This window comes from Chionomys nivalis, chromosome 11, assembly GCF_950005125.1.
Source record: "Chionomys nivalis chromosome 11, mChiNiv1.1, whole genome shotgun sequence".
Classification (NCBI taxonomy): domain Eukaryota; kingdom Metazoa; phylum Chordata; class Mammalia; order Rodentia; family Cricetidae; genus Chionomys; species Chionomys nivalis.
The window spans coordinates 26,128,528-26,156,507 of record NC_080096.1 but is presented as its reverse complement, the minus strand read 5'-3'; the positions used below and the strand labels follow the sequence as shown (position 1 = coordinate 26,156,507).

Genomic DNA, 27,980 nt, shown 5'->3' with positions numbered 1-27,980 from the left:
CGGTGTCCACAGAGGCCAGTAGAGCACATCTGGTCCCTGAAACTTGTCAGATAACTGTGAGCCACCACACTGAGCCTTGTATCCAGCCCTATTTTTAGTTTTTTTGATGTTTGTTTGGTTTTGTCCTTTTTCCCCCTTTGAAGAAACTCCAATACTGATTTCCGTGGTAACTGCACGTACACATTCCCAGCAGCAATGTATAGGAATTTCTTTTTCAAGCCAGGCACTGGTGGCACACCTTAAATCCCAGCAATCAGTAAGCAGAGGCAGGGGGATCTCTGGGAGTTTGAGCCCAGCCTGGTCTACAGAGTGACTTCCAGGACAGCCAGAGCTGTTACAGAGAGACACCCTGTCTCAAAAAACAAACAAACAAATGAAGAAAGAAAGAAAGAAAGAAAGAAAGAAAGAAAGAAAGAAAGAAAGAAAGAAAGAAAGAAAGAAAGAAAATTCATTTTCAGCTGGGCAGAAGTAGCGAACACCTTTGATCCCAGCACTCGGGCAGAAGCAGGTGGATCTCTGAGTTCAAGGCCAGCCTGGTCTACAAAGAGAGTTCCAGGACAGTCAGAACTGTTACACAGAGAAAAACCTGCCTCGAAAAACAAAGAATTTCCTTTCCTCCACATCCTCACCAGCATTTACTATCGCTTTTGTTCTTGGCTGTAGTGGGAGTTGAGGAAAGTCATTGTACCTAGGGCGTACATCAGGACGCAGAGGTGGTCCTCGTATCAAGGGTAACATTAGGAGGTAGGAGTTGTTGGTTGGAGGTACTGAGACCTTGAAGAAACCAGTGTAGAGAACAGGGATTGTTTTCTATGATTTACAGAGTTGATTTTCTGAAGGGATTTTACGCCTTCTCCATGGCTTTAGTCACAAGGCCATCCCGGAACACCTGGAGTGTCTCATGTTGTTGGGGACCACAAAGAGTCCACAATAAGAACTGAAGTTGTGGGGTGTGAGGTTTCCCTTCAGAGAACATATAGATCAAAGGGCTATGAGGAACTTCCTTTACCCACCCACCCCCCAGAAAACAACTTTTATGTAGCAATCAATAAATCTGCCTTTGCACGGCTGTTCAGAGTTCAGTTCATCACGGCTGGACCTCCCTGCTGCCACAGGTCTAAATTCAGCTTTCAGGGACCCTCTTTCTGTGATCATCTGCCGCAACACAGAACACCGACACCTAGTGACAGCCGTTCATCTTGGGGTGAGATGATTTCAATGCACTTTGCTTGTTTTGTTTTGTTTTTCGAAATGGGATTTCTCTGTGTAGCAGCTCTGATAGTCCTGGAACTTGCTTTGTAGACCAGACTGGCTTGAACTCACAGAACTCACAGAGATCCCCCTGCCTCTGCCTCCTGAGTGCTGGGATTAAAGGTGTGCACTACCACCACCTGGCCTCTATGACTAACTAGTGTGGCTGTTTTGTGTTCTGGTCTTCAGGCAAGCTTTATTTACTAAAATACAAATGAAATATCACAACAGGGAAGCAGCATTTGTTCTAGAGGGACAAATACTGCCTCTGGATAGAGACAAAATGGAAACGGCCCATAGGCAAATGGCAGTTTATAAAGGTAAAATAGGGAACTCCATGTTAGGATGAGGTATTTAATCTATTTATTTATTTATTTATTTTTGGTTTTTTGAGACTGGGTTTCTCTGTGCAGCTTTGGAGCCTGTCTTGGCATTTGCTCTATAGACCAGGCTGGCCTTGAACTCACAGAGATCCACCTGCCTCTGCCTCCAAGTGCTGCCATCAAAGGCCTGTGCCACCACCGCTGTCCAGCGAGTGAGCAAGTGTTTAATTTTAATTGGGCATGTTAATTGGGTAAGCCAAAGGGGGCTTTTGATTGCTGGGCTTCAATACTTTGATAGTTGGACCTTGGTAGTTAGCCTCAGGAGGAGGAAGTGGTGGCTAGCTTTAGGAATACAATCTGTTTTTAGCAAGGCAGAGGGACTGGGGTATAAGGGCAAGGCCTGCCAGGGCCATACGTTCGAGTGGGCTTTTGTCTCTTCAGTGACAAGCATTCATCTCTCCAGCCAGCTCACCTCACTTTGAAGGCAGGGTCTGAAGCTCCTCGATCCAGTTAGATTAGCTGGCCAATGAGCTCCCAGGAGCCATCCACTCTGCCTCCCTGGAATTTGGGCACTGTGCCTGGCTTTTACGTAACTGATAAAGTCTGATCTTGGGTCCTCATGGTTGCACACCATCTTCCCTGCCCCCACGCCCTTTTGAGACAGGGTCTCATGTAGCCCAGGTTAGTCTCAAACCTCCTACGCAACCAAAGACAACCCTGAACAACATCTAGTCCTCTTGCCTTCAAATCTAAAGAGCTAGGATTACAGACACATGCCACTACATCCAATGTGTATGTACTGCTGGGGATCCAACCGAGGACTCTTCATTCTAGGCAGAGACTCTGCTAAGCGAACTGCAACCCCAGCTGCCCAAACCCCTGCATATCTGTTATGCAGGATACCTGATATACGACCCCCGTGAAAAGGTCTTTCGACTCGCTCCCACACACACACACACACACACACACACACACACACACACACACACACACGGGTAGCAATCCATAGGCAGAGACACACTGACCTAAAGTCAGTAGGAAAAATTAAGGCCGAATGCAAGGTCAATAAGTGACATTTTAAAGTTTACACAGAGCGCTTTGCCGGGCCACCCACCAGGACAACCAATCAGCTCCACTCCAGTTCCTCTGCACCCAACCAATCCATTGCTCAGCCTTCGGCTGCTTTTGTCAAAGGCTCACCTCGATTGGTCGAGCCTGAACCGTCATGGCTGCGCCCATGTAACCGGCCCCACCGCGGTCAATGGCGGCGCAGGCCCGCGGGTCGGGAATCACCATGCTGCGGGCGGCGTGGCGCGCGCTGAGCTCTGTTCGTGCCCAGGCAGTGGCACAGGCTCCAGGGTCTGCGCTGCGGGACGGAGGGAGCGCCAGTCTGCCCTCAGCACGCTGCGGCCTGCAGACTCCGAGTGAGCAGCCGAGCAGGGGGCAGGGGAGCTGGGCGAGGATGGAGGGTACCAGGCACCCGGTGACTGGAGAGAGGCAGTGGAAGGATGCGAAGCTAATGGTGGTGGCTCGGAAGAAGTGATGAAGTGGGAGTTGGGTGCAGGTGCACGCAGTGCGTGGTAGGGTCGTGTCGGGCTGCGGAAGAAAATGATTCTCAGCCTTTTCTCTTCTGCATAGGTCTCCTGCTTGCCGCCCGTGCATACGCCACCCAGAAACCAGGTAGGAGGGCTAGGCTGAGACCGGACGCGGAAGAGACCCCGCCGGGACAGCTTGGGGTGGACAAGGGGACAGAGGTGGAGCGCGAAGGGGCGGGCCACAAGCCCCTCTACATCCACGTCGTATAGAGCCCTAACGAGGAGGCAGGAGTAAGAGTTTTCGAGTGGAATATTAGTGAAAATGACTGAGTTCTTGACTGGCCACACCAGACCTTCCCAGAGTGGAACGCCTTTTATCTGCCACTCTGACTTGAAGGGTGTCGTTTCTCCTTCCAAGTTAGTATGCCTTAGGGCCCTCTAAGGAACAAATTTGAGGCTAGTTTAATTTGTGTGAACCAGTGCTGACATGAGCGTCAAAGGATCCATTGAAACACGTTGTTATTAGGAGTCAATCATGCTAACATATGAAAAACACCCTTAGCCCTGTGTTCAATAAATCGTAAGGTGTAATCATAGTTATCGCTTCTAGTGTCATTTACCTAGTGGCTGAGCAGAGTCTGACTTAAGAGGATAGATCATCTTGGTTGTACTGGACTGGGTTGCACTCCAGGGACACAGTAGGAATGCGCGGGCCAAAGCTGAGCTTTTGGTCATCCGTTCTAGATACTGACGTTTTCCCCAAGGCTAGCTGCACTTTCTTGTAACTGGAGGTTTCTCCTCCCATCCGGTCCCGCAGGTGCTTTTAAAATAACCACTCAGAGGCTTAATATTAATTACACACTGTTTAGCCTATTTGCTTAGGCTTATTATTAACTAGCTCTTACAACTTAATTAACCCATTTCTGTTATTCTATATTTTACCACGAGGCTCATGGCTTGTGACCTCACATCTTGCTTCTCCAGTGACTGCTGGCATCTCCCTGATTCCACCTTTTTTCTCCATCTATCTCTGTTTGGATTCCCCCCTTGGCTCTCTTCTGCCCTGAAAACATTCATAGCATATAGAGGGGCATCCCACATCTCTTTCTCTGCCCCTGTATTTCATTCATTTGTCAGCCAACCAGCAAGCTTTGTTAAGTGCTTATTCTAGGTCAGATCATGAACCAGACTAGGAATTAAGTGGTTCAAAGGAAGCCAGGCTCACTCCTGTCCACGGGAGAACTTGTCCCAGTGTGGAACTGTAGAACCAAGTGGGTTTGTGAGAAGTGCAGCCACGGTATATGTCTTAAGAAAGACCGTCTGGGGGCTGGAGAGATGGCTTCGCAGTTAAGAGCATTGACTGCTCTTCCAGAGGACCTGGATTCAATTCCCAGCACCCACATGGCAGCTCACAACTGTGTGGCACTCCAAGCTCAGACAAACATGCAGGCAAGACACCAATGCACCATAAAATAAAAACAAATAAATAAAAAACAAAGACCATCTGTTTGCAGTGTGACATATGAAGCAGGTGCCCACAGGGCTCTCAGAAAAGAAACTGAGCGTAGATCAGTTCGTTGCCCTGTTGAGACCCCAAGCATTTCTCACGGATTTGGGGAGTGAGTGAGAGGAGGAGAGCCTGGAAGAATGAGAGTTAACCCTGTCTTCCGTTCCATTCCTGTATTTGACAGTCCAGCCCAGCCGAGATGATGAGCCACCCCCTTCCGCGTTCATCAAAGAATACAACAGCATCCTTCCCAACATGGAGAAGTACGCAGGGAGAAACCTACTGGAGGACACAGGAGTCCTAGGAGGGTGGACAGGGAGTGGGGGAAGGGGGACTTTACAGCGTTGGCCTGTTGTACTTGAAGTTTGATTATGTGGGGCCCTGGGTGGGGTGAGCACTGGGAAGCACCCCCAGGATGCTGGGCTCAGGTGGACGGCTGGTGCTCATGGAGCTCAGCTACCCTTTTCTTCCTGGTTCTCTGAGGGAAGACCTGGTGTCAATAGACGCCAAAGAACTCTCATGCTCTACTGGTCTTGGTAGAAGTCTATCTTCTGTTGACCTCACAAAAGCCCCGTGAGGAAAGAAATTGAATCCTATTTGTATTGAATTATTCATGGTCTGTGTTACACATCGAAGGGACAGAGTTAGCACTTAAATCCCGAGCCGACAGACACCAAAGCCCAGGTCCTTCTCAGCCCCTATCCAGTGGGAGCTGGGCTGGCTCTAGCCTTGTCTACTGGGCAGTCTGGCTATGTCCAGCTGAGGTGGACATCCTTCCTCTGCCTTCCCCAAGACAAGACCAGAACACTCAAGCCAACAGCCCCAATTGTCTTAATATTGTGTTCAGCCCAACAAACCAGAGCCATGTTGCCCTTGAGTCCCTGAGAAATGACTGCCCACTTCTGAAGAGCTGCATTTCTTATAGAAGTAACTGTCATTGCCTTTTCTTTTTCTTTCTTTCTTTTTTTTTTTTTGTTTTTTTTTTGTTGTTGTTGTTTTGTTTTGTTTTGTTTTTGTTTTTCAAGACATAGTTTCTCTGTGGTTTTGGAGCCTGTCCTGGAACTAGCTCTTTTAGACCAGGCTGGGCTCAAACTCACAGAGATCCATCTGCCTCTCCTCCCAAGTGCTGGCATTAAAGGCGTGCGCCACCACCACCACCCGGCTGATCTTGCTTTTTCTGTTTGTTTTGTTTTGTTTTTGTTTTTCTAGAAGACAGGATTTCTCTGTGTGGCTTTGGAGCCTGTCCTAGAGTTTGCTCTATAGACCAGGCTGGCCTCAAACTCAGAGATCTGCCTGCCTCTGCCTCCTGAATGCTGGGATTAAAGGTGTGCGCCACCACCACCCAGCTATTCTTGCTTTTTAAATCTTATTAACAATTATTTTTATTATGTGCATGTGTCAGCATGTGTGTATGTGCCCGTATGTGTGAGTGCCCACAAGGGCCAGAAGACAATGGATTTCCTGGAGTTGGAATCACAGGAGGTTGTGAGCCTGCTGATGTGGGTGCTGGGAACCAAACACTAGCTCTTAACCACTGAGCCATCTTTCCAGTGCCTATTTTTTTATTTATATTTACTACTGTGTGTGTGCATGATGGGAGTGGAGACGACATCTATCCAGCTCACGTGTGGAGATCGGAAGACAGCTCTGTGGAGTCAGTTCTCTTTTAGAGCCTTATGATCCTGTGGTCAGCCTTAACAGCACCCTTATACATTTGATCAGCCCCGTTCTTGGGGTTTGTTTGTTTGTTTGTTTGTTTGTTCTTAGTTTCAATTTTTTTATTTATTTATGTGTATGTTTTGCCCACATAAATGTTTATGTACCACATGTGTGCCTAGTACATACAGCAGTCAGAAGAGGGCATTGGATCCCCTGGAACTGGAGTTATATATGATAATAAGCCACCAAGTGGGGGGCTGGAAACTGAACTTGGGTCCTCTGCAAGAGCACCAAGTGCTTTTAACCACTGAGCCATCTCTCCAGGACTACCACCTTTAAGATAAGGTCTCTCTTTCCCATTTTCCCTTTTTAAACTACTGTCAACTAGTTTAAATGACTAGTAGTTGGACTAGCTAGATGGCTCGGTAGTCCGGAGTGTTGTCACTTGTCCAGAGGACACAAGTTTTGTTCCCAGCACCCATACCAGACAGCTGAGTCACCTATAACTCAGCTGCAGGGGTCACACATCTTGTGGCCCCCACAGGCACCGGCACACATACAGATACATACATTTTTAAAGGAAAAAGCATTTCTTCCCCTTCCCAGCGCTTGCCTCATTGCTCTGTTTTTCCCACAGGGTTGATGATGTCGTGAAAAGAATCTTGTCTTTGGAAATGGCCAACAAGGTGAGTTCCTGTGCTGCCCTAAGTCTTGGCCTCCCTCAGTCTACTCCCTGGGGACCCCTTCCATCCCTACACCCCAGGCTTCCCAGTTAGAATGTTTATCCCAGTGTTAGGCTCTATCCAAAGTAAGCACTGAGAAGAGAGGGAGTTTTGCTCTTCCATGGCGCCGCTGACGTCTGAGAAACAGTAGGTGCGCAGTAAACACGTTGTCTTAGTCATTTTTTTTCCCTGTAAAATGACACTGTGACCAAAGCAACGCTTATGGGCCTGGCTTGCAGTTTCAGAGGTTTAGTTCATGGTCATCGTGGCAGGGAGCATGGTGGCATGCATGTAGACACAGGATCAGTAGCTGAGAACTACATCCTAATCCATAAGCAGAGAGATACTAGAGCAAGCTTGGTTTCTGAAAGTTCAAAGCCCACCCCCAGTGACATACTTCCTCCAACAAGGCCACGCCTCCTGATCCTTCTCAAGTAACACCAGTCCCCGGTGACCAGACATTCAAATATATGAACTGGGGGCCATTCTTACTCAAACATCACAGATGTGTACATGAATGAGTAAGAAAATTTTAAGGCTATTAAGCCAACAAACTATTTCTCTTATCTCCGTTTTTGCTTTGGGCTCATGAGGATATGAGTAGCAATGTGGTTGACCAAGGCCACAGTGAATGCGGTTTTTCTGGGCCTAGCTGCCATGACTGCAGCCTTCCAGTCAGGAAGGTTAGTCTTTAGAGGATCATACACCAAACACATTTCCCCCAATTTCTGTCTTCAACAGAAAGAGAAGTCAAAAGTCAAGCAAGAACAATTGATGAACAAGATTGCAGAAAACCCTGAGGATTCCAGAACCTTGGAGGCTCGAAGTTGGTCCAGGGGCCCTTGGAAGTGGGGGTACAAAGGAGTCTGCTAGATGGTACCTGGTCTAGGAGGGCTCTTGATGTGGCTTGGGAAGGGGAGAGACATGATGGACTGGAACTCCGGTCCTGCCCATTGCTCTGTGTGAAGTCACACAGGTCACCTATCTTCTCTATCTTCTCTAGGGCCCCTGATCCTAATCTAAAGATGGAGCTAGCTGGGGACAGGGCAGAAGACTGTGTCCTACATTATGGCAAGACTGTAAATCTAGAGAATAAGAACACACCCTGAAAACAGAAGATGAGGCTAGTAGCAGTGAGACTCACTTCTGTGGGGTGCTACCATGCCCATTGCCATGGGACATTTCCACGTTCCTATTTTAGTTTCCAGCTGGAATTAGCAATAGCAATGGTTAAATGTGAGTGAAAGCCCCTCTTGCGTTGAACCAAGGAGCAGCAGTTGAGCCAAGGGGTGAATTGGCGGCCCCACACAGTGTCTGTCTTTTTCCGTCCCTGTTGCCATCACCCTACATTACAGCTTCTATTACTGCCTCCCTCTTCGTCCTTCATTCACTTTTTTATTTTTATTATTATTTTTTTTTTTAATTTTTTTTTTTTTTTTTTTTTGGTTTTTCAAGACAGGGTTTCTCTGTGGTTTTGGAGCCTGTCCTGGAACTAGCTCTTGTAGACCAGGCTGGTCTCGAACTCACAGAGATCCGCCTGCCTCTGCCTCCCGAATGCTGGGATTAAAGGCGTGCGCCACCACTGCCCGGCCATTCATTTTTTAAAAATTTATTTTGTTAGCCAGGCAGTGGTGATGCACACACCTTTAATCCCAGCACTCGGGAGGCAGAGGTAGGGGAATCTCTGTGAGTTTGAGGCAAGCCTGATCTGCAAAGTAAGTTCCAGGACAGGCTCCTAAAGCTACACAGAGAAATCCTGTCTCGAAAAACCAAAAGGAAATTTTTTTTTTATTCTGTTAATGTATATGGGTATTTTGCCTGCATGTATGCCTGCACTGTGTGTGTGCATCATGTCAGCAGAAGTCAGAAAGGGGCTTCAGATCCCCTGGAACTGGAGTTACAGACTGTTGTGAGCCACCTTGAGCTGGGAATCGAACTTGGATCCTCTGGAATAGCAACTATTCTTATCCTGCACCACCTCTCCATCTTGTAAGTTAGAAGTTTTAGTTCTAAAAACTTAATAATGAAAGCACAGAAAAAGGGTAGATTTTAAGTTTATTCTTTTTTATTATTGTGTGTGAAAGTATATGGTGTGTGGGTACATGTACACGTGCGCCACACAAGGAACCTGTCTGGAAATTTGAGAACAGCTTTCACAAGTCCATTCCTTTCTCCACCATGGATTCCAGAGATTGAACTCAGGGTGCCACAAGCACCTTTACCCACCCAGCCACCTTCTGGATGGACTCTTGACAGCTTTAGAGTCTTAGATTAATGCATTGTCTGGGACCTCTAGTACAATAATGAATCATTAGCCATGATGTATGCTAGAGTTAAATCCTGAATTTAATGCTCTTTAAGTATGTTCAAACTGTGGCCCACAGGCTGCATGTGCCTCAGGTAGCTATGAGTGGAGCCCAATTCAACACAAACCACAAGCTTAATGAAAACATTGAGGGGTTTTCGGTTTTGTTGTTGTTTTTAGGGTGTTTGTCTTTTTTTCTTTTAGACCACTGGTTCTCAACCTTCCTAATGTTGCAACCCTTTAGTACAGTTCTTCATGTTGTGGTTGCTACTTCATAACTAATTTTGCTACTGATATGATCATAATGTAAACATCTGGTATGCAGGATATCTGATGTGTATTCCCCAAAGGGGTTGAAACGCACAGATTGAGAACCGCTGTTTCAGACACTGTCTTACTGCGTAGCCCGGCGGCCTGACACTTGTGCTGTCAGCAAGCTCACAGAGATCCACTGTTTTTGTGACCGAACGCATTGTTCTCGGGCGTGAGCTTTGCACATGAAAACGCTAAGGCACAGTGTCACAAAATAGGGCGAAACTTTTGCCATTGAGAGTGCTGTTTACCAGCCAGGCAGTGTTATACCCACAATTCTAGGTAGAGTAGGCAGAGGCAGAAGGATTACAAGTTTAGTCTGGGCTCCATAACAAGTGTAAGGTCAGACCGAGCGTCATAGTGAGTCTGTCAGCCATCTTTTCCCACTGCCCCTCACATACTCAGTGCTATTTGCTGTGACGGATAACGACCTTTATGGATTAAAGTAATTTCCTTTGTTTTTCTAGTAGAACAATAATGCATAGTCTTTTGAGATCTTGCTTTGGGGTTTAGAAAGAGCTATACAAAAGCATTGGTGATTGTTACTCCTTTGGTTTTAAAACACGAGGTGGGCCTGGGCACTTCCTTCCTCTGTGCCCAGCTCTCATCCTCTGTGGTTTGTGGTTTCAGTTGTTGCCTTGACTGTCAGGATCCGCAGTTATGAAGAACATATGCAGAAACATCGGAAGGTAAACCCCGGGCTTCACATGCAGTTAATCCACAGTAGGCTGAGGGAGGGGACCCTGGGACTCTGGGGCCCTGGGAGTAAAGAACTCTGGAGCCTAAGAAGCCAGTGACACCTCAACTCTAGTAGGAAGACACTCCCCTCCTGCCTCTAGAGGGACAAAGGGATCCTTACAGAACTCTGCTGAGGGTCATCAGTGGTCAAGAAAACAGACTGCCAACCTTGGTCACGTCGGACACATAGTGGGTGCTTAATACATATTCGCTGAGTGCACAGGCAGTCATGACCTGTTCAAATCCTAGTTCTCTCGGTTCTACTTAGTCGCTGTGACTTTAGGAAGCTTATTGGTCTGAGCCTATGTTTTCACATCTGTAACACAGGACTGCAAGGATTACAAGAATCAGTACTAGCAGTTGGTGTGGTGCATGGCAGTTCTCTAGGCTCTTAGCATCATCTCTCGTAAACCTTGAAGTTCCTTTCAGTTTCTTTCTAATCTTCCAGAGGAGCAATCTTGCCATGGAATGACATTATTCCTCAGGAGACACTGCTAGAAATGATGCCTGACATTTGAAATGAGGCAGTCTTGCCAAGGGTTTCATTCTTTTTTTTTTTTATTTTTTTTTAAGATTTATTTATTTATTATGTGTACAACATTCCTTCCATGTGTGCCTAAATGCCAGAAGGGGGCGCTGGGTCTCATTATAGATGGCTGTGAGCCACCATGTGGTTGCTGGGAATTGAACTCAGGACCTCTGGAAGAGCAGTCAGTGCTCTTAACCACTGAGCCATTTCTCCAGCCCTTAATTTTGGTTTTTCGAGACAGGGTTTCTGTGTGGCTTTGGAGCCTGTCCTAGTACTAGTTCCTAGACCAGGCTGGCCTCGAACTCAGAGCTCCACCTGTCTCTGCCTCCCAAGTGCTGGGATTAAAGAAATGTGCCACCACTGCCCAGCAAGGGCTCCATATTCTTAACCACTCATTGCTCAGCTGAGCAGCACAGAGCTGCCAGAAGTGGGAAATTGCCGTTAGTTTTGGATCCTGTGTTCAGGCTGACTTTGATCTCTCCACCCTTTGCTTCAGCTGCCTGAGAACTAAATTATAGGGTATGTGCCATCACACCCAACTACTTGTGGTTTTCTAATAAGTATGAAGTTGTGAACACAGACTGGTCTAGCCTTGAATACTCCCAGTAGCTGGTTGAGCATGCTCTTTGGAAACCAGTTTTGCTCATTTGAGGTATAGAATTCTAGAGCCCCTCACAGAGCAGGACCTAGAACAGAGGACAAGGTCCTGTTTCTCCCTACTCAATCTGACAGTCTGCTAAGTGCTGGAGAAGCTGAGTAGATGGTATAGGGGAGAGTCACCCAGTCAGTAGACCCATTTGAAGGCTTGACCTCAGGGTACTGAAAGTCAAACCAGCTCACACCTTTATTCTCCTGTCTGTAACTATGAACATTGACAGTGCCTCCTGCAGAACTGTAGTAATATTTGCATAAGAATGTTGGGATGGTTCAGTGAAATGACCATATATCATTAATGGTAAATAATGTTAATATTTATAGAATACTGAAAGTAAGAGTCGTAAGTATGGTGGCTTAGGCCTGTCATCCCAGCAAGTAGGAAGCTGAGACAGAATTACCATGTGTTTGAGGCCAGCCTGGGGTACAGAGTAAGACCTTGTCTCAAACCAACATAATAGTGATACAGAATCCTCTATAGGACAAAGCCCACAAACGCCATCTGCTGATGAGCATCGACCGAAGGAATAAGTTGCTCAAACTCCTCCGTCAGACCAACTATGAAGTCTTCGAAAAGGCGTGCAAGGAGCTAGGGGTGGAATATACCATACCTCCTCTGCATGCCCAAAAGGTCCACCGCCGCATCCTGGCCAAGAAAGCTCTGTGCATTCGGGTAAGAATCAGTACAGTTGATTGCTTTGATCAGTCTCCCTGGACTGAGGTGCACAGGAGAAGGGAGAAGTTGTGTTTCTGACCATGGCTTAGAACTGGCCTGGTCACCAGCACATGGAGAAAGAACGAGGTTCCATCAAGATAGCTCCTATAGACCTGCCCTGCAAAAAATTACAAAGTCTTTTCCTTCTCCCTTTCCACCACCAGGTTTTCCAGGAGGTTCAGAAGCTAAAGAAGCAAAGAAAGGCTTTAAAAGCTGCTGCAGCAGCTGCCAAAAAACAACGTAACCAGGAGGTACCAGAGGACCCTTCCCAAGCCCTACCAGACATGACCAGAAAAAACTAATAAAGTCTGTTCTGCCTTGAAGAATGATAGAAGATGGCCTTCCTTTCAGCCTGAGGAAGAGGGATTTGTTCTCCATTTGGCCCTGGGATCTCAGAGGCAGAGAACCTGCCTTCACCCAGTGGATACAATCATAGAAACATGTCATGTTCTCTGTTTCTGAGAGGCAATGCTGACCGGATAGCAGGGCAGCTGTAGGAGCTGTCTCCTGGACTGGGCCCTAAAAGATGGAGTTTACTGGGCAGAGACAATGGCGTGTTGGCAGAAGGAACTGCAAGTTAAAAGGGAAAGAGATCTAGAGGTACTCATTCAGGAACAGTGGGACTCAGAAATTCAATGTAGAACATTGGAGTTAGGGCTTCAGCATGTAAGTGGGTCTGGGGTGTAAAAACGAGATGGCTCAGCGGTTAAGAGCACTGGCTGTTCTTCCAGAGGACCCGGGTCCAATTCCTAGCACCCACATGACAGCTAACAACTGTCTGTAACTCCAGTTTCTGGGGATCTGATACCTTCACACCAATTCACATAAAATAAAGTTAACTAAATTATAATAAAAAAAAATCAGTTCATACTGAAGAATTTGGACCTCATTCTGAGGAGGGAAACACCACAAAGAGAAACATATGTTGCTACCAAAGAACACTCGGAAGATCAGGGCTGAGGCCTGAACCAGAGCAGTTTGGGAGCTGTTAAGTAACTGAAGCCCTAGGTGTTTAACAGCCTAGGGGTACAGGGCTGTGGTGCTTGAATGGAGAGGCGCAAACATCATTTCAAGGTCATCCTTGACTGCAACTAGTTTGAGGCCGGTCTGAACTATGTGAAACCCTTTCTCCAAGAGTTTAAATTACTCAAGAAAGCGATGTAAAAGAAAAATAGGCCATGTTAGGGTGGGAAGAATGACTCCTGAGGGCACAGGAGCCCCTAGAGATGAAGGAGAAGGTGAGTAGGTAGAAAGAAACAAAAGTGAAGATGAAGCCAGGTGGTTATAAGTTCAAGGACCACCTGGACTACACGAAGAAACCCTTTGCGGGGATAGGGGGCAGTGAAGATGAATTGTTATGATTATCCCCTCTAGGAACAATGAGACTTTAATGAAATGGGCCTAGAGTGGCCTAGAGGTCCTATGTTACAGGTGCAAGTGACAACTTTTCAGGAGACTAGAGGGTAAGGAGAAAAGCCACAGCTGTGGATCAGGCCTGCAGGAAAGGCACTGTTTTAAATGCCAACTTGGGCACTTCATCTTGCCTGATATTCAGATCCTGAAGATGCCCCCCCACCCTGCCCCCTGACCTAAGACATGGCCCTTGTCCTGGCTGTCCTGGAACTTGCTATGTAGACCAGGCTGGACTCTGCCTACAGAGTGCTGGGATCAAAGGTGTGTGTCATCACTCCTTGCTCTGCCTTGATTCCAAAATCCATATACTGTCTGACACTCCTAGAGAGAAAAGTCTAAGAGAAAGGAAGTCTGTTTTGACAAAACTTCAGATACTTTTGGGAGCTAGGTGTGTAACAAAGTGCAGAGGCTCAGCATAATATAAGGATGTTTATTACAGGTGGGACCGGGGTGTTAGGAAGCTCAAGTTGTAGGAGACAGTTTCAAAAAGGAAAGAAGAAAGGAGAAAAGGAAAGCAACCACGGAGTGTGCCGTGGAGGATGCCAGAAGCAGGAAGCCATTAATGGAATGTGGAAGAGGGGGGAGTGCTTGGGTTTTGGTTTTTTGGGAGAGGGTTTATTTGTGTGGCCTTGGCTATCCTAGAACTAACTCCACAGACCAGGCTGGCCTCGAACTCACAGAGATCCACTTGCTTCTGCAAGTGCTGGGATTAAAGGCGTGCGCCACCACCACCACCACCAGGCCTGGAATGTGCTGGGGTTTTTTTTTTTTAAATAATGTCTTCTGAAATTTAGTCCAGCAGTCAGTGTAGCAGTGCAGTGATACGAAGGAACAGAAATGCAGAAAGGGACATTAAGGAATAAAAATGAGAAAAGATTATGTGAGAAAAAGTATTTGGTGCTGATTATTAATAGGACCCAGGGAGCTGTATGTGGGAGCCAAAGCTCAAGACTCAAGATTGCTGTGGTTGGAGGGGGAAATGATTAGTAGTAACACTGAAGTCTACAGGAATCCACTAAAAAGAACCGGCCGAAACTAATCCTGGAGCAGAAGGTGGAGGAGAGCAGTCTGCGGAGCCTACTTAAACCGTGGGGAGGGCCGGGCTGGATTGCGTCACTGAATAGGAAATTTGGTGTGGCAGCAGTTTTGGGAAGGTTTAAGAGGGAAATATAAATGATATAATGCATCGAGATGAGGGACTGTATAGCTCAGGGTGCCTTCATGGCACTTGCCGTGATCTCACTGGTTCCTCTGAGCATCTCTAGGAGGTGGCTGACAAATCTGCCTAGAGCAGCACAGCGACGACATCGGACCGCGACTCTAGGTCGCGTCCTGGGAGCTGGGGCTGACTTTCCTTGTTCACCCCGCGGGAAGGCTGGGGCTTGGCTGTGCCGCAGCACACCAAACGGGGATGACCGGAAGACTCGGCGTGCTGGCTCCAATGGAAAACTCAAAACAAGCGCTCCCCGGAGGCCAACGTCGTGCATCCGTTCGGACCAATCCCCTAAAACGGTGTTTGTCACCTAGCCCAATGAGCCTCGGCTCTTGGGCCACCTCACATCAAACCTCCCTCTGATTGGTTCATCTTTCCGGACCGCGGCGTTGCCCCAGCAACCGAACTGTGGGACGCGAAGGGGCCTCCAGGCTGCTAAATCAAACCCTGGGGCTCTTCCTTCACCTACTCTGCGGGTTTCCTGCACCATGTCGGTGCGGACTCTGCCGCTGCTCTTTTTGAACTTGGGCGGGGAGATGCTTTACGTCCTGGACCAGCGGCTGAGGGCCCAGAACATCCCCGGAGACAAGGCCCGCAAAGGTAAGAGGCACCCGCAGCCTGCTTCCCTCATCACTACGCTTAGTGTCCCCATCCAGACCCTAAGCCTAGCCCTTCCCAATCCCCCACGCGCCCAGCTCTCCTGCCTCCGCCTTCGTACCTAAGGCCAGATTGGCATCTCCACCTTCCCTCCTATCCCAACAGCTAGACCAAGGCCTCTGCGCACTTCACTTTGACAGCCGAGTACCCTTTCTCACAAGATGCAGCGCTTATGCAGTTGGAAGACCTCAGGGGTAAATTCTCAATTCTCCAAAAGAGCATTTCCCCACAGAGAAACCTAACACCTGTATTGTACATACTCAAAGTACTTGAACCCTCGATGATTTCCCAGTCTCTTGAATTTTTCCCCCTTCCAAAAGTAGTTCCCGGCGCTCACCTGGCAATAAGCCTTTGGCTAGCACCACCATCCTCTTCAACCCCCACGGAACAGATGCTGATCACCCAGTGTTTCTGTCCTCCCACATACGCGAAAGACTAGTCTTGCTCAATTCAGAAGCCATTTCTAGAAATGTAGGGGCCTAAAGTAATAGTGTGGGAGGGGAATGCAATTGTGAAAATATTGGAAAACGTGTAAGTGCAAAATTATGCTATGTGTAATTCACAGAGAAACGACCACCACCCAGAACACGCCGTCTCAGCAAACAACTTCATTCACCAAATTTCCTGGGATTAAGTATGAGCTATTATATTTCTAGGGAGAGGTGTAAAGGTTTCTATAAAGACAGCCGACACAACACTAATGAAAACACTATCCTCTCTCAACAGCTGATGTATGCTCACTCAATTGATGTTAAATGTACACACTCGGGTACTGTGAGTCTGACTGCGTATAAGTTCATGTACAGACAGAAAACTCGCTAGATCATTCCCTTTGATTCATATGGAGCATTGCTACCAGGGGGCTTTACAAAATACAAAAATGTCTAGTACCATCTCTCCTTAAAATCTGCAGGCAGCTTTCCACTCCTGTCTAAATGGAGGCCAAGTCCTATGCAAGACACATTGGGGCCCTTCCCAGTCTGATTTACCATCATTGCTTGATTCACACTTTGAGTCCTAATCACACCAGAGTATATGTAGTTCTTTAAACTATGTCCTTCATGACTCCATGCTTGTGGTCCCTGCCCCTCCGTCCTTTCCCTGGCCTGTACTATTGACTGAAGAATTGTCCCTAGGAAAAGGACTTCCTGTGTGCTCCCAGCGCCCGCCTGTGCTTCTCTCTGCACCTGGCTCTTTAGACTCATCTGTTCACGTGTGTCTCCCTACGTGTTTGTCCGGCTCGTGTCTGTACCGCAGCGTCTAGCATTCAGTGCCCAAGTCAGGATAAATCGGAGCTCGGTAAAGGTTTGCTGAACCACTTGGCAGTTTTATATGGCACAGTGTTCCTTCCTCAGGAGGCTTCTATGTTTCTTGCTGCCTGTGTGATGTGATTCCACTCAGGCTAATGACCCTAGTGGGGTGACAGGCTAGCTTTCTCCAGGTAGTCTATCTCTTGGAAGACAATGTAAATCATCAATTAAGAGTGTGCCCTTTGGAGGCATGCACGTCTAGATCCCATATTTAGCTAATTGCATGATCTTGAGGTGTTGCCTCTGAGCCCGTTTTTCTATACAGTGGTAATAGCAATACACTCCTGAAAGCCGAGCTGTAGGGATTGGGTGAACATGCATTTAATGTTCACACAATCAGTAGCTGATATTGTCTTTTGGGAGGCAGTCTGGGTGAGGTTCTGTAAATAGGAGGAGTCAAGCTTTAAGAGCTGTAGTCCCAGACTGAAAGAACGGGATCTGCAGGGAAGAGCACGAGCTCCACTTTCAGAGAACCAATGTTCCATCCCCAGCATCCGCTGGGAAGTTTACAGCCACCTGTAACTCCAACTCCCGGGAATCCAGCACCCTCTTCTGTCCGCCCAGAGCCCCTGTACTTACATGCATATACCCAGACATACACACATAATTAAAAATAAAAATTTAGCTAGGTGGAGTGGCACATGTCTTTCATCCCAGATCTCAGGAAGCAGAGGTAGGAAGATCTCTGTGAGTTTGAGGCCAGTCTTACCTACAGAATGAGTTCTAGGACAGCCAGAGCTACACAGAGAAATAAGGTCTTGAAAAACAAACCCAATAAATAAATAAACAAAATAAAATAAAAAATGTAAAACCAAGAACTGTAGTCCTTAATCCAGGCACTTGGGTGGCTGAGGCAAGAGGATCGCTGCAAATTCAAGACCAGCCTGGCACCACATAGTAAGACCCTGTCTCAAAAGTTATATATATATATGGAAAGCCCACTATTTTGGTTTTCTGAGATAGGGTTTCATGTAGCAAAGGCTGGCCTTGAACTTCTGATTCCTCTGTTCTCACCACTCCTGTGTTGGTATCACAGTTGTGTGCCATTTTACCCAGAGGGGGGAAAAATGTTTAAGAGTGATAGTCTTCCTGGTTTACCTAGATTTAGTTTTATGGACTTCAGACATCTGTAGTAATTCATTATCATATAGTCACCCATCCTACAGTTTTTGGCAGATGTCACACCATCTGTCTAGGGAAAACTGGATTGAGCCTTTCTGTACACTTCCTGAAAGTGGGGCTATTGATGAGTCCAGTCTATATCCGAGTCTAAAACTCAAGACAAATATCTATAGTGACAACAATAAAATATTTCTTTTGCATTGTTGAAACAAGGTCCCTGCTGTAGCTGTCCCCAAACTCACTGAGTAGCAAGGATTGACTGGAATTCTCCACGGTCCTCTTGCCTCGGCCCCTAAATTCTGGGATTATAGGCACAAGCCACCACTCAGACTATTGAAACAGTTTTTCAATTATGTGAATACTTCACTGAAACACCTTGATGCCCACAGCTCCTCTATCATATAGATAACACACTGCCACCCGAATTTACAAGAAAAACCAAAGCTGCTTTGCCTAGGGTTGCATAGCTGGTGGGAGGAGTCAGTCATTTGATAACTCCTACTCCTAACCAGCTTGTGCTGCCTTACCTGAAGGGATTGGATGGAAATTTTGTGGGGTTTGGTAGGTCAGGAGGCGAGGGAAGGCTTTGAAATGCGCACACACACATACGCGCGCGTGTAAATGCGCACAATGTGTGTGTGTGTATGCATAGCGTATACCCATCAAGTGTCTAAAAGAAATGATGAAGTAGTTGGCCAGTGAGGCCTTGTAGGAGAGAAAGAAAGCAAAACAGCGTAAGACTAGAAGCTGAGAGTGTCTGTTCTTCTGTCGAAGCTGGTGTTGCTGCAAGAGCTGGAGCTGGTACCATGGTGACAGGTGCCTATACCCAGGCCTGTAAAAGCACAGACATGGTAAATTAGTCCCCGTGGATGCTTTGAAGGAAATCGTATTTCTTGGAGCTGTTTTCATTATCTTACACAACTAATTGGTCTCCTGGAGGCCGTCCCTGTTCCCACAAGGCCGGTGCAGACATTGCAGTTTCTCCCATAATGCAGCCAGAGTTTAGCGCTGCACAGAAAGGAAGTGTACTCTTACTGGGGCTGCTTGTGAGAGTTGCATACTTAATGTTGTCTCACATTTTAAGCAGTAGAGTGGGCAATAAAAGCTATCTTTTGCCTCACTTCTGTCCTCATAAAAGCCCTGCAACTAAAACCCTGTTAAATTTTTTTTACCTTCCTTATTACGGAAGAGGAAACTGAGATACGTGACCACGTGACTGTGCAGTGGCTTTTTGTTTTTGTTTTGTTCTTTTGCTGGTTTTTTGTTTTGTTTTGCTTTGTTTTCCTAAGACATGTAGTACTGAAGGACTAAATAGCAGTGGGGTTCTGTTCTGATTTTTCTGGGTGAAATTTAACAGCCATCCCTGGAACCCATGGGTTTACATCCCATGCAAAATATAGCTGAAGTTGAATTGTCTCAAAATGAGTCATCTGGAGAGCAGAAGACAGGGCTTCTGGTCCCTACCCTGCCTCTTTAAAGAAGAAAACCTCTTTAAAGAAGAGGAACCGACAGCTCTCTAGAGCCCTCTGCTGGTTCCGGGTGCCATTGCCAGCTGGAGGCACACTATGCTTCCTTGTGTTTTCCAGTTCTGTTTTAACCATGGTAGGCAAGAGTGTTCCCAGACACATATTCAAGAAGATGAAAACTCTCCATCTCTAAATAACTGAAATCCAGTGATGCTAATACTGCTGAGAAACAGTAGATGTGAATACACTGCTCAAGAAACAATTGCTTTAGGAAGGCCAGACCAGGGCCTACCTCCCCGTCTCATTCTCCCCAAAAGCCTTTGACTTTATCACCCTCCCCTCGGGATTGGGAGCTGGACCTAGAGTCTCATGTACACCAGGCAAACGCTTTGCCACTGAGCTACCTCTCCAGCCCACTGGATTTAGAGATAGTGTCTCACTAAGTTGCCTTGGATTTATTCTGTGGGCCCAGCAGATCTTAAATTTTTGACCCTGCCTCAGCCTCCTGAGTAGCTAGAGCTATGGTCTCTTGTGCCACCAGGCCCAGCTAAGGCTGTGACTCTTGAGAGGGAAAGAGGGGGACTTCGAGGGGACTCCGACCTCACAGTGGTACCCACTAGTCTCAAAAGAGCTGTTTATATTGTATGTTGAGGCCCTGCCAGTGTGCGGTGAAGGCATGCATACGTCAGTGTAATTCAGAGATCATTTCCAAGCAATATAGAGGCCAAGTGTTTCCCGAAATGCCGCTAGTAGTGAAATGTTTTCCATGTGTGGATGTATGTAGAGCTCTTGGAAGGGGTGAGAAAGGGAGGCTGTAGATGGAAATGTTCCTACCAACAAAATGAGAAAGTAAAAAAGTTGATTTTCAGGGTTTAGGATAGAGATCAGTGGTACAACACTTATCTGCTAAAATGCCCAAGGCCCCAGGTTCAATCCCATCTCTAGGGAGAAAAAACAAAAAGTCAGACTGTTGAAAAAGAAACTCCTTTTTCTGTTTGTTCTTGGAATTATTCTTTATTGGGGAGTTAGTATTAAAAGTGTGCTTTGAAATATGTATGCTTTTTTTTTGAGGCAGTGTCTCATGCTGTAGACCTGGAACTCAGAAATCTACCTACCTCTATCTCCCAAGTGCTGAGATTAAAGATGTGCACCACCACACCCAGCATAGTGTATGTTCTTACAGTTTCTGGAGCCTTCTGAGAGGAGCCCCAAGATAGCTATCATCCTGAGCTGGTACTTTTTTTTTTTTTTACTAGTCATTTATCTAGTTTTTATAGATCCTAATTTTTAAAAAAAAAAATAGTTTCCAATTGAAGGTGGGGCATGCACATAAGACATTAAACTCGACAGGCTGGAGAGGCAGCTCAGTGGTTAAGAGCACTGGCTGCTCTTTTGGAGGGCACAGGTTCAGTTCCCAGTACCAACATGGCAGATCACAAGTGTCTGTAACTCCAGTTCTAGAGGAGGACTCCCCCTTCCGGTCTCCAAGGGCACTAGGCACACATGTGGTATACATGCATGCAGGTAAACATACACACACTCACACACACAACGCCAGGCAGTGGTGGCACACACCTTTAATCCCAGCAGTTGGGAGGGAGAGGCAGGAAGATCTCTGAGTTGGAGGCCAGCCTGGTTAGTGGAGCTTGTTCCAGGACAGCCAGGGCTACACAGACTGTCTTAAAAAAACAAAACAAAACAAAAAGACATGAAATTATATATATATTATATATATATATGTATATATATTATATATATATTATGTGTATATATATATATATATACATACACACACACACATATATATCGGGCCAGATAACTAGATATGGTATTTGTAAAGCCTCCATGCAACTAATGTTCTAATGTTCTTGCTTCCTGAACTGATGTTTTCTCTTTGTATGCTTCATATAGATGAATGGACAGAGGTGGACAGAAAACGAGGTATGCTATTTCTGGGCTGCATGCATTTAGTCTGCATCCACAGGGTCACCCAGTCAGTTGTTAGTGGACTTTAAAAGCAGGCCCACTCTTAAGTATGTAGGCCAGAACTAGGCGTGAGTTTCTTCAGCTAAGACATCGGGCTTACTTTGGAATGTTCTTCTCCAAAGGAATAAACACATTGTGTAAGATGAAAACTCAGCCAACTCTAGCGAAGGGGCCACGCTGCTTCTGAGGGACTTTCCCCCCACGACCACCTCTTTTGTTGTTGCTGTTGTTGTTGTTGCAAGCTTTCAGGGACAGCTGAGGCTTCAGCCCTGGGTAGGTTGTCATCTGTGGTGGTCCTAAACTGTCCTTCCTGTGCTATCATGTAGGCAGAGAGTTTGCTTCAGTGTAAGCGGCCCTCCTGAGATGTTCCCCGTAGCACACACAGATACCTGCTGAGCAGCTGAGGAAGATGAAGCATGTGACTGCATGGCTGCCAAGAGTGGGCAGCAGGCATGGATAATGCATGTACTGTTGCCTTATGTTCAGTCTTGTTTCCTGCTCACCTGCAGCTAGCTGCAAACCTGGAAAGGTTGAAGCTTGCTCAGAGCTTTTCTCGATCTTTGTATGCCGCAGGTGCCTGCCTTCATTTGACACATGGGAACAGTTTATGCCTATTGTCTGCCATCCTCAGTAGTTTAAATTCTCTCAGCACACCCAATATGCCAGCTGTGTATATTTGTAATGCTTAAAAGCCTAACGAGGGTAAATATGATCAAGAACATTATATACATAGGTGAAAATGTCACAAATTCCATTATTATGCATAATTAATAGACACTAATAAAAACTTTTGAATTTTCTTGCATAAAATATATGTGTATTTAATATATGAAAGGCCCACTGAAGGCATTTCGATATCTCTGATTTTGAATTTAAAGGTGTAGGTTTTTTTATTGAAAGGAAATTTTTAGCATAATTACATAGATTTTTACATTATTATGAGAGATAATGTTTTTGATTTTGTAAATATTTTCCTGATTGTGATAGAAATTTACTTAGAATGTGATATGGTAGAAAGCAAAAACAATTATAAAAGAAAATAAATTTGAAACAAATAATGCCAGGATAGGGAATGAAGAAAAATCTGGAACAATGAGTAAAGACAAAAAGAGTAAAATACCTATCTAGCAAATTTTTTTTTATTATTAGTGAATTCGGCTCTTTGATGTTTCCTTTTTGTTTATTTTTGTTGTTGTTGTTGAAAAAATTTCCGCCTCCTCCCCGCCTCCCATTTCCTTCCCCCTCCTCCCACTTCTCTCCCCCTCCCCCACTCCTCTTCCCCTCTCCCCACTTCTCTCCCCCTCCCCCCACTCCATTTCCCCTCCTTCTGAGTCTGAGCAGTCCGGATTCCCTGCTCTGTGGGAAGTCCAAGGTCCTCTCCTATCTAGCAAATTTTGATAAATGGATCTAAATATGATATATTATTGGATTACAGCATTCTGAATCCGTGTGTGTGTGTGCGTGTGTGTGTCAGGGTATAGTAGCACATACCTATAATCCTACCACTTAGGAGGCAGAGGCAGGCAGATCTCTGTGGGTTTGAGGCCAGCCTGGTCTGCATAATTCCAGGCCAATCAGTGCTACATAGTAAGATACCCTTTTCAAAGAAAAAAAAAAGCCTTTGATGGTTTAGTGGGTAAAGGCACTTGCTCCTAAACCTGACAACTTGAGTTTGATCTTTGAGACCCACACAGCAGAAGGAAAGAACTGACCCTAGCAAGTTGGCCTCTAATCTTTGTGTACACACACAAGGTGCATGCACGCGCGCACACACACACACAAACATACAACTATATAATTAATCTGGGTGTGGTGGTGCACTTTTGTGTTTTCTGAGTTATTTAATATATTTATTTATTTTATATGTATGAATGTTTTTCCTACATGAATGTGTGTGTGCCATAATCTTGCCTGATGCCCATAGAGGTCAGAAGAGGGAATTTGATCCTCTGGAACTGTAGTTGTGGATGGCTGTGAGCCACCATGTAGGTGCTAGGAACTGAACCTTCATCCTCTGTAAGAACAACCAGTGCTCCTAACCTCTGAACCATCCCTCCAGCTCCTGGTGCGTACTTTGAATCCTGGTCCTCAAGAGGCAGAGGCAGGCAAATGTCTGAGGTTAAAGACCAACCTTGTCTCCATAGTGAGTTCTTGGTTAGCCAGGGCTACATACACTGTCTCAGATAAATAATGCTTTAAAAAACAACAATATAATGAGACAGAACCCTTTCTGATTCCAGTGGTGTCAGCTCGGGTTTCAGCCCTCTCAGATGACATTTTCCTCGTCAATGGAATGTGGGAATGGGAGTAATTTACAGTTGCCGTGAGCTTTAAATGAGGCATTGTATATAAAGTTCCAAGCCCAATGTCTCAACAGTGTAAAGACTCAGACCATTGTAGTCATGTGGCGCATTCCCTGGCTCCTCTCTTGTAGCCTTGGCTCCACGGTGCGGATTTCCATAACCAAGTGATTTTGGAGCCGGGGTAATTGGTAGAAACTGAATTGCTTTCATCAAGACAATTATTTCATCAGACTAGGTCCAGAGAAGCCCAACTGAAGAGCCGGGCTGCTTTTATTATATTTCACAACCATCTTTTGACACTTCCCTTGAGCAATTTTTGGCCCGTCCTTTGATGCCTGGCAGGATTTCAGGTGTGAAGTGTGGATCTTGAGAGCTTTTCATGTGTGTAATTAGATCGCTGGAGCTTATTCTAGCCTAAGTGTTCAAAAATCATCAGCAGACACTGACTTCGTCATCTGGCTACGTCCAAACTAGAAGCCACGTGTCAAGAGCCGGGTTATCAGCCCTCCTGATGTCCCTGTGAGAACCCCTCCCCTCCGGGCTTCATCGTCTCCGTGATCACAGCGGCTCCCGCTCCGTTCACATTCATGAACATCTGAGTGCCACAAACAGACCCCGCGGTGGAAGCCCGGCCCTGGCAGGGGAAGGGATGTTCTAGCTGGAGACACACGCGTGCCCCTCCCCTTGGCGGTCAGAGTATTGAAAGAGCGGACTCCAAAGAACTCAGATTTCCCAAAGCCCAGTGCTGTGCAGAGGGGAAAGACTGCAGAGCTCTGGCATCAACCAGAGGAGGAACTTGTCTTGTAGGAGAGATTTCACACAGGTCTGGCCATTTAGCCCACAGCTAAATTAGCATATGCATGATGACCTTTCTTTCATCTTGTCTATAAAATTATGTTGCAGAGGAGACAAGGGAAAGCAGACTTCTCTCCCTGGTGTAGGCAAAGTATAAATCTATTTTCCATTACCAAGGTGAATTATCTTGGGTTTGTTTTGTCTTTGTTTTTGCCTTTAGTTAAGACAGGACGTCTAAGTGCCTGGTAACAAAGGCAGCCCACGTGTCTGACTGAATCTACTGCTCACGTGTGAATCTGGCGCAGTGTGCACCTCTAGGGCATAGCACCTTTGTGTCCTGTGCTGTTCAGCTTGGTGTCTGGTGTACTGTATGCCTGCCTGGGCCAAGTGCTCCACAAAGCAAACTGGGAGAGGAAAATATGTAGTCTCCACACTCTCACAAACAAATGGTGACAGAGATCCCTGGCTGCCGCAACCCCTGCCTTGAAACTTCCATTTCTCCTTTGGGGGCTCGTGTGTGCCTGCTGTGTCCACGGGGACAGACACTGTTGTCCTCGGTTCTCAGCAGATGACTATTGCTTAGGTCTGACGGAGGAGCCATGCTGTTACATCGCTGTTTCTCATCTCTGGGGAAGAGCTTCCTTTTTCTTTTTGCTTTGCCAAAGTCAGTAACAATCGCCTTGGGGTATTGTCACTTTTAGAACCAACTTATTTGAGGCTAAGCTACTTGCCTGGATCCCAAGTGAACTCAAAGACCCTAGAGAACTGATTCCACTCTGTCAGCTTCCACCCAGTCACAGCTGACAAGGAATGGTTTGACTCTTTCCTCCTGGAAACTCTCCCCTCTTTCTTCCCTTTTTCTTCCCCTGTGGCTCTTCGTTTGCATCTGTCCCTTGCAGATTCTGCACTTTATATAAAGACTGTGGTGAGAAAAGAAGTTAGAAAGCCCAGTTCACTGTAGGTCTTTGATTGTTTCTGTCTGAAGGATTCCTGTGTCTCTGGGCGTCCCTGTGGAGGGAGGGTGTATTAGCTGGCTGTGCTGATGTGAGGGTGCCTGTGTTGGCCATGGCTCAAATTCTTCCTGTCTGAGGAGCAGGACATGGTCTAGGGTAGGATCCGAAGTGTGGCTTCCATGTCACTGCTCTGTGGTAAAACCCCTTTGTAGTGGGAGCTGCGGGCCGTGTTCCTGTCACCCCAGCTCCTGGTCGCCTGGCTAGCTTATGCCCCAAAATAACAACACACAAATTGTATTCTTTTAAACACTGCTTGGCCCATTAGCTCTAGCCCTTACTGGCTAATTCTCATATCCCGATCAACCCATATCTAATAATCTGTGTGGCATCAGTTTTACCGGGAAAGATTCAGCATGTCTGACCTGGCGGCTTGCTTCATTGCGTCTGCCTCTGAGAGGAGCTGCCCTGCATCTGAGCTCACTTCCTCTTCCTCCCAGCATTCTGTTCTGTTTACTCCACCCACCTATGTTCTAACCTATGAGGGCCAAGCAGTTTCTTTTTTAATTAACCAATGACCTTCCTCCATCACCCCTTGACTAACACAACTTATAAAAGAGAGAGTTTAATGGGATTATGGCTTCAGAGGGTTGGAGGCCTTGATGGCAGGTGAAGGAATAGCTGAGAGCTTGCATCTTGACCAGTAAGCACACAGGGGAGAGAGAAGGAGAGAGAGAGAGAGAGAAGAGAGAGAGAGAGAGAGAGAGAGAGAGAGAGAGAGAGAGAGAGAGAGAACAAGGGAGCACTGAGAACGGTGTGTGTAGTAGGGAGCTGCGGGCCTGCTTTTCGTCCTGCCCGGCTCCTGCACGGCTAGCTTTATACCCGAAATAATTACACGGAAACTATATTCTTTTAAGCACTGCTTGGTCCTTTAGCTCTAGCCCTTACTGGCTAATTCTCATATCCCGATCAACCCATCTCGAATAATCTGTGTAGCATCAGTTTTACCGGGAAAGATTCAGCATGTCTGACCTGGCGGCTTGCTTCATTGCGTCTGCCTCTGAGAGGAGCTGCCCTGCATCTGAGCTCACTTCCTCTTCCTCCCAGCATTCTATTCTGTCTACTCCACCCACCTAAGGGATGGCCTATCAAATGGGCCAAGGCAGTTTGTTTATTGACAAATGACCTTCCTCCATCATTTCCCCTTTTTCTGTTTAAACAAAAAAAGGAAGGCTTTAACTTTAACATAGCAAAATTACATATAACAAAACAGTTATCAAGTAAAAATTACAGTATTTGCATCTATTTTATCTTTATCATAACTAAGGAAAACTATAACTATAACTAACTATTCTTCAACTCCATCAAAGATTCCAGAAGGATATAATATTACCTCAGTAAACAAGAAACTTCCAAAACTCTAGAAGTGACAGAGACATCTCGCTGCCTGGACAGTCACCCAAAGTTCTTTTGTACCGTTGGGGCATCCATCTTCGGCCTTCAGGCCCATAGTATCCAGCAGACATTTCAATGAAGCAGGAAATTTCAAAGGCAGTTCAGTCACTATCTGCTGTGTCCTGCAGAATGTCTCGCAGACTCTTTCATGAATCAGGAACCCTGAAAGATCATCTCACCTTTAGGCAAGTTCAGCAGTCCTCTCTCTGCGGGTTCTTTGTGTCCAGTTTATGCAACAGTCCAGGCAAGAGCAGTTTCTTGCCCAAATGGCTATCAAACTCCATAAGGAGCCTCTTCGATGCCCATCTTCCTCTTGAAGTAGATTGGTGCTGCCAGGAGCAGACGTGTCTCATTGTCATGAAAAACCCTAAGTTATTAAAACATTTAAAATGCCATATTCTATAATCTTTGAAAGATATGAAGAATGCCTATCTAAAATATATCTATGTACATCTAGAAAATCTAACATAATAAGCTATATATTATATATAATATAAATAATGATAATTATCCATTAACAACCTATATACATTACATTTTTAAGTGAACTACACAATCACAATACCTTAATCAATATCAGAAATACATATACATATAATAAAAATGACCTTAAATTAATATCAGTAAACCAAGATTCATATCAATGCAAATTGTTCACATCTATATCATCTCCCCCTTTAAATGTAAAAGAACATTTATAAACAATATTTGGGAACATGGGCGCAGTTTTTTCTCTCCAAACTGCTTCCTGCTGAATGGGGGCGCTGTTATTCAGGTCTTTTATGGGGTAACCTGTCTGCTAGGTTCATCTCAGTCAGCAGTTGAGCAAAGTAAGTTTTTGAGGGTGTTCACAGCAACCTTTCAGGAGGGCGTGGTCTGTCATACCATATTGGGATCTAAGAAGAAATCCATAGAGTCTCATCCTCTGTGAAAACGAAAGAAGAAACTCTTTTCCAAAGTATCATATCCTTAGATCCAAATTCTGAAGTCAAGGTATTTTGAAAATATCTATCTTGGATTAGTTCAGCAACATTTATAAACAAATATCTTTTAGCAGCTG

At 46.0% G+C, this 27,980-nt stretch overlaps 2 protein-coding genes across 3 annotated transcripts in view; both read left to right on the top strand.

Annotated features, from left to right (window-relative positions):
• The first annotated feature begins 2,779 nt into the window (after window positions 1-2,779).
• Window positions 2,780-13,089, top strand: Mrps15 (mitochondrial ribosomal protein S15). Its single transcript, XM_057783461.1, has 8 exons — window positions 2,780-2,998; window positions 3,213-3,254; window positions 4,801-4,879; window positions 6,913-6,961; window positions 7,739-7,823; window positions 10,245-10,303; window positions 12,017-12,208; window positions 12,415-13,089. The coding sequence occupies exons 1-8, from the start codon at window positions 2,836-2,838 to the stop codon at window positions 12,550-12,552; spliced, it is 807 nt and encodes a 268-aa protein (XP_057639444.1). The 5' UTR covers window positions 2,780-2,835; the 3' UTR covers window positions 12,553-13,089.
• Window positions 13,090-15,269: 2,180 nt separating this feature from the next.
• Window positions 15,270-27,980, top strand: part of Oscp1 (organic solute carrier partner 1) — a 34,047-nt gene continuing 21,336 nt past the window's right edge. The window contains exons 1-2 of one of the 2 annotated variants that reach the window (XM_057785414.1): window positions 15,270-15,476; window positions 21,343-21,372. In XM_057785414.1, coding sequence (XP_057641397.1) covers window positions 15,365-15,476; window positions 21,343-21,372 — 142 coding nt within the window. In that variant the 5' untranslated portion in view covers window positions 15,270-15,364. The remainder of the gene's footprint in view (window positions 15,477-21,342; window positions 21,373-27,980) is intronic. The other variant, XM_057785415.1, reaches the window with a different exon arrangement.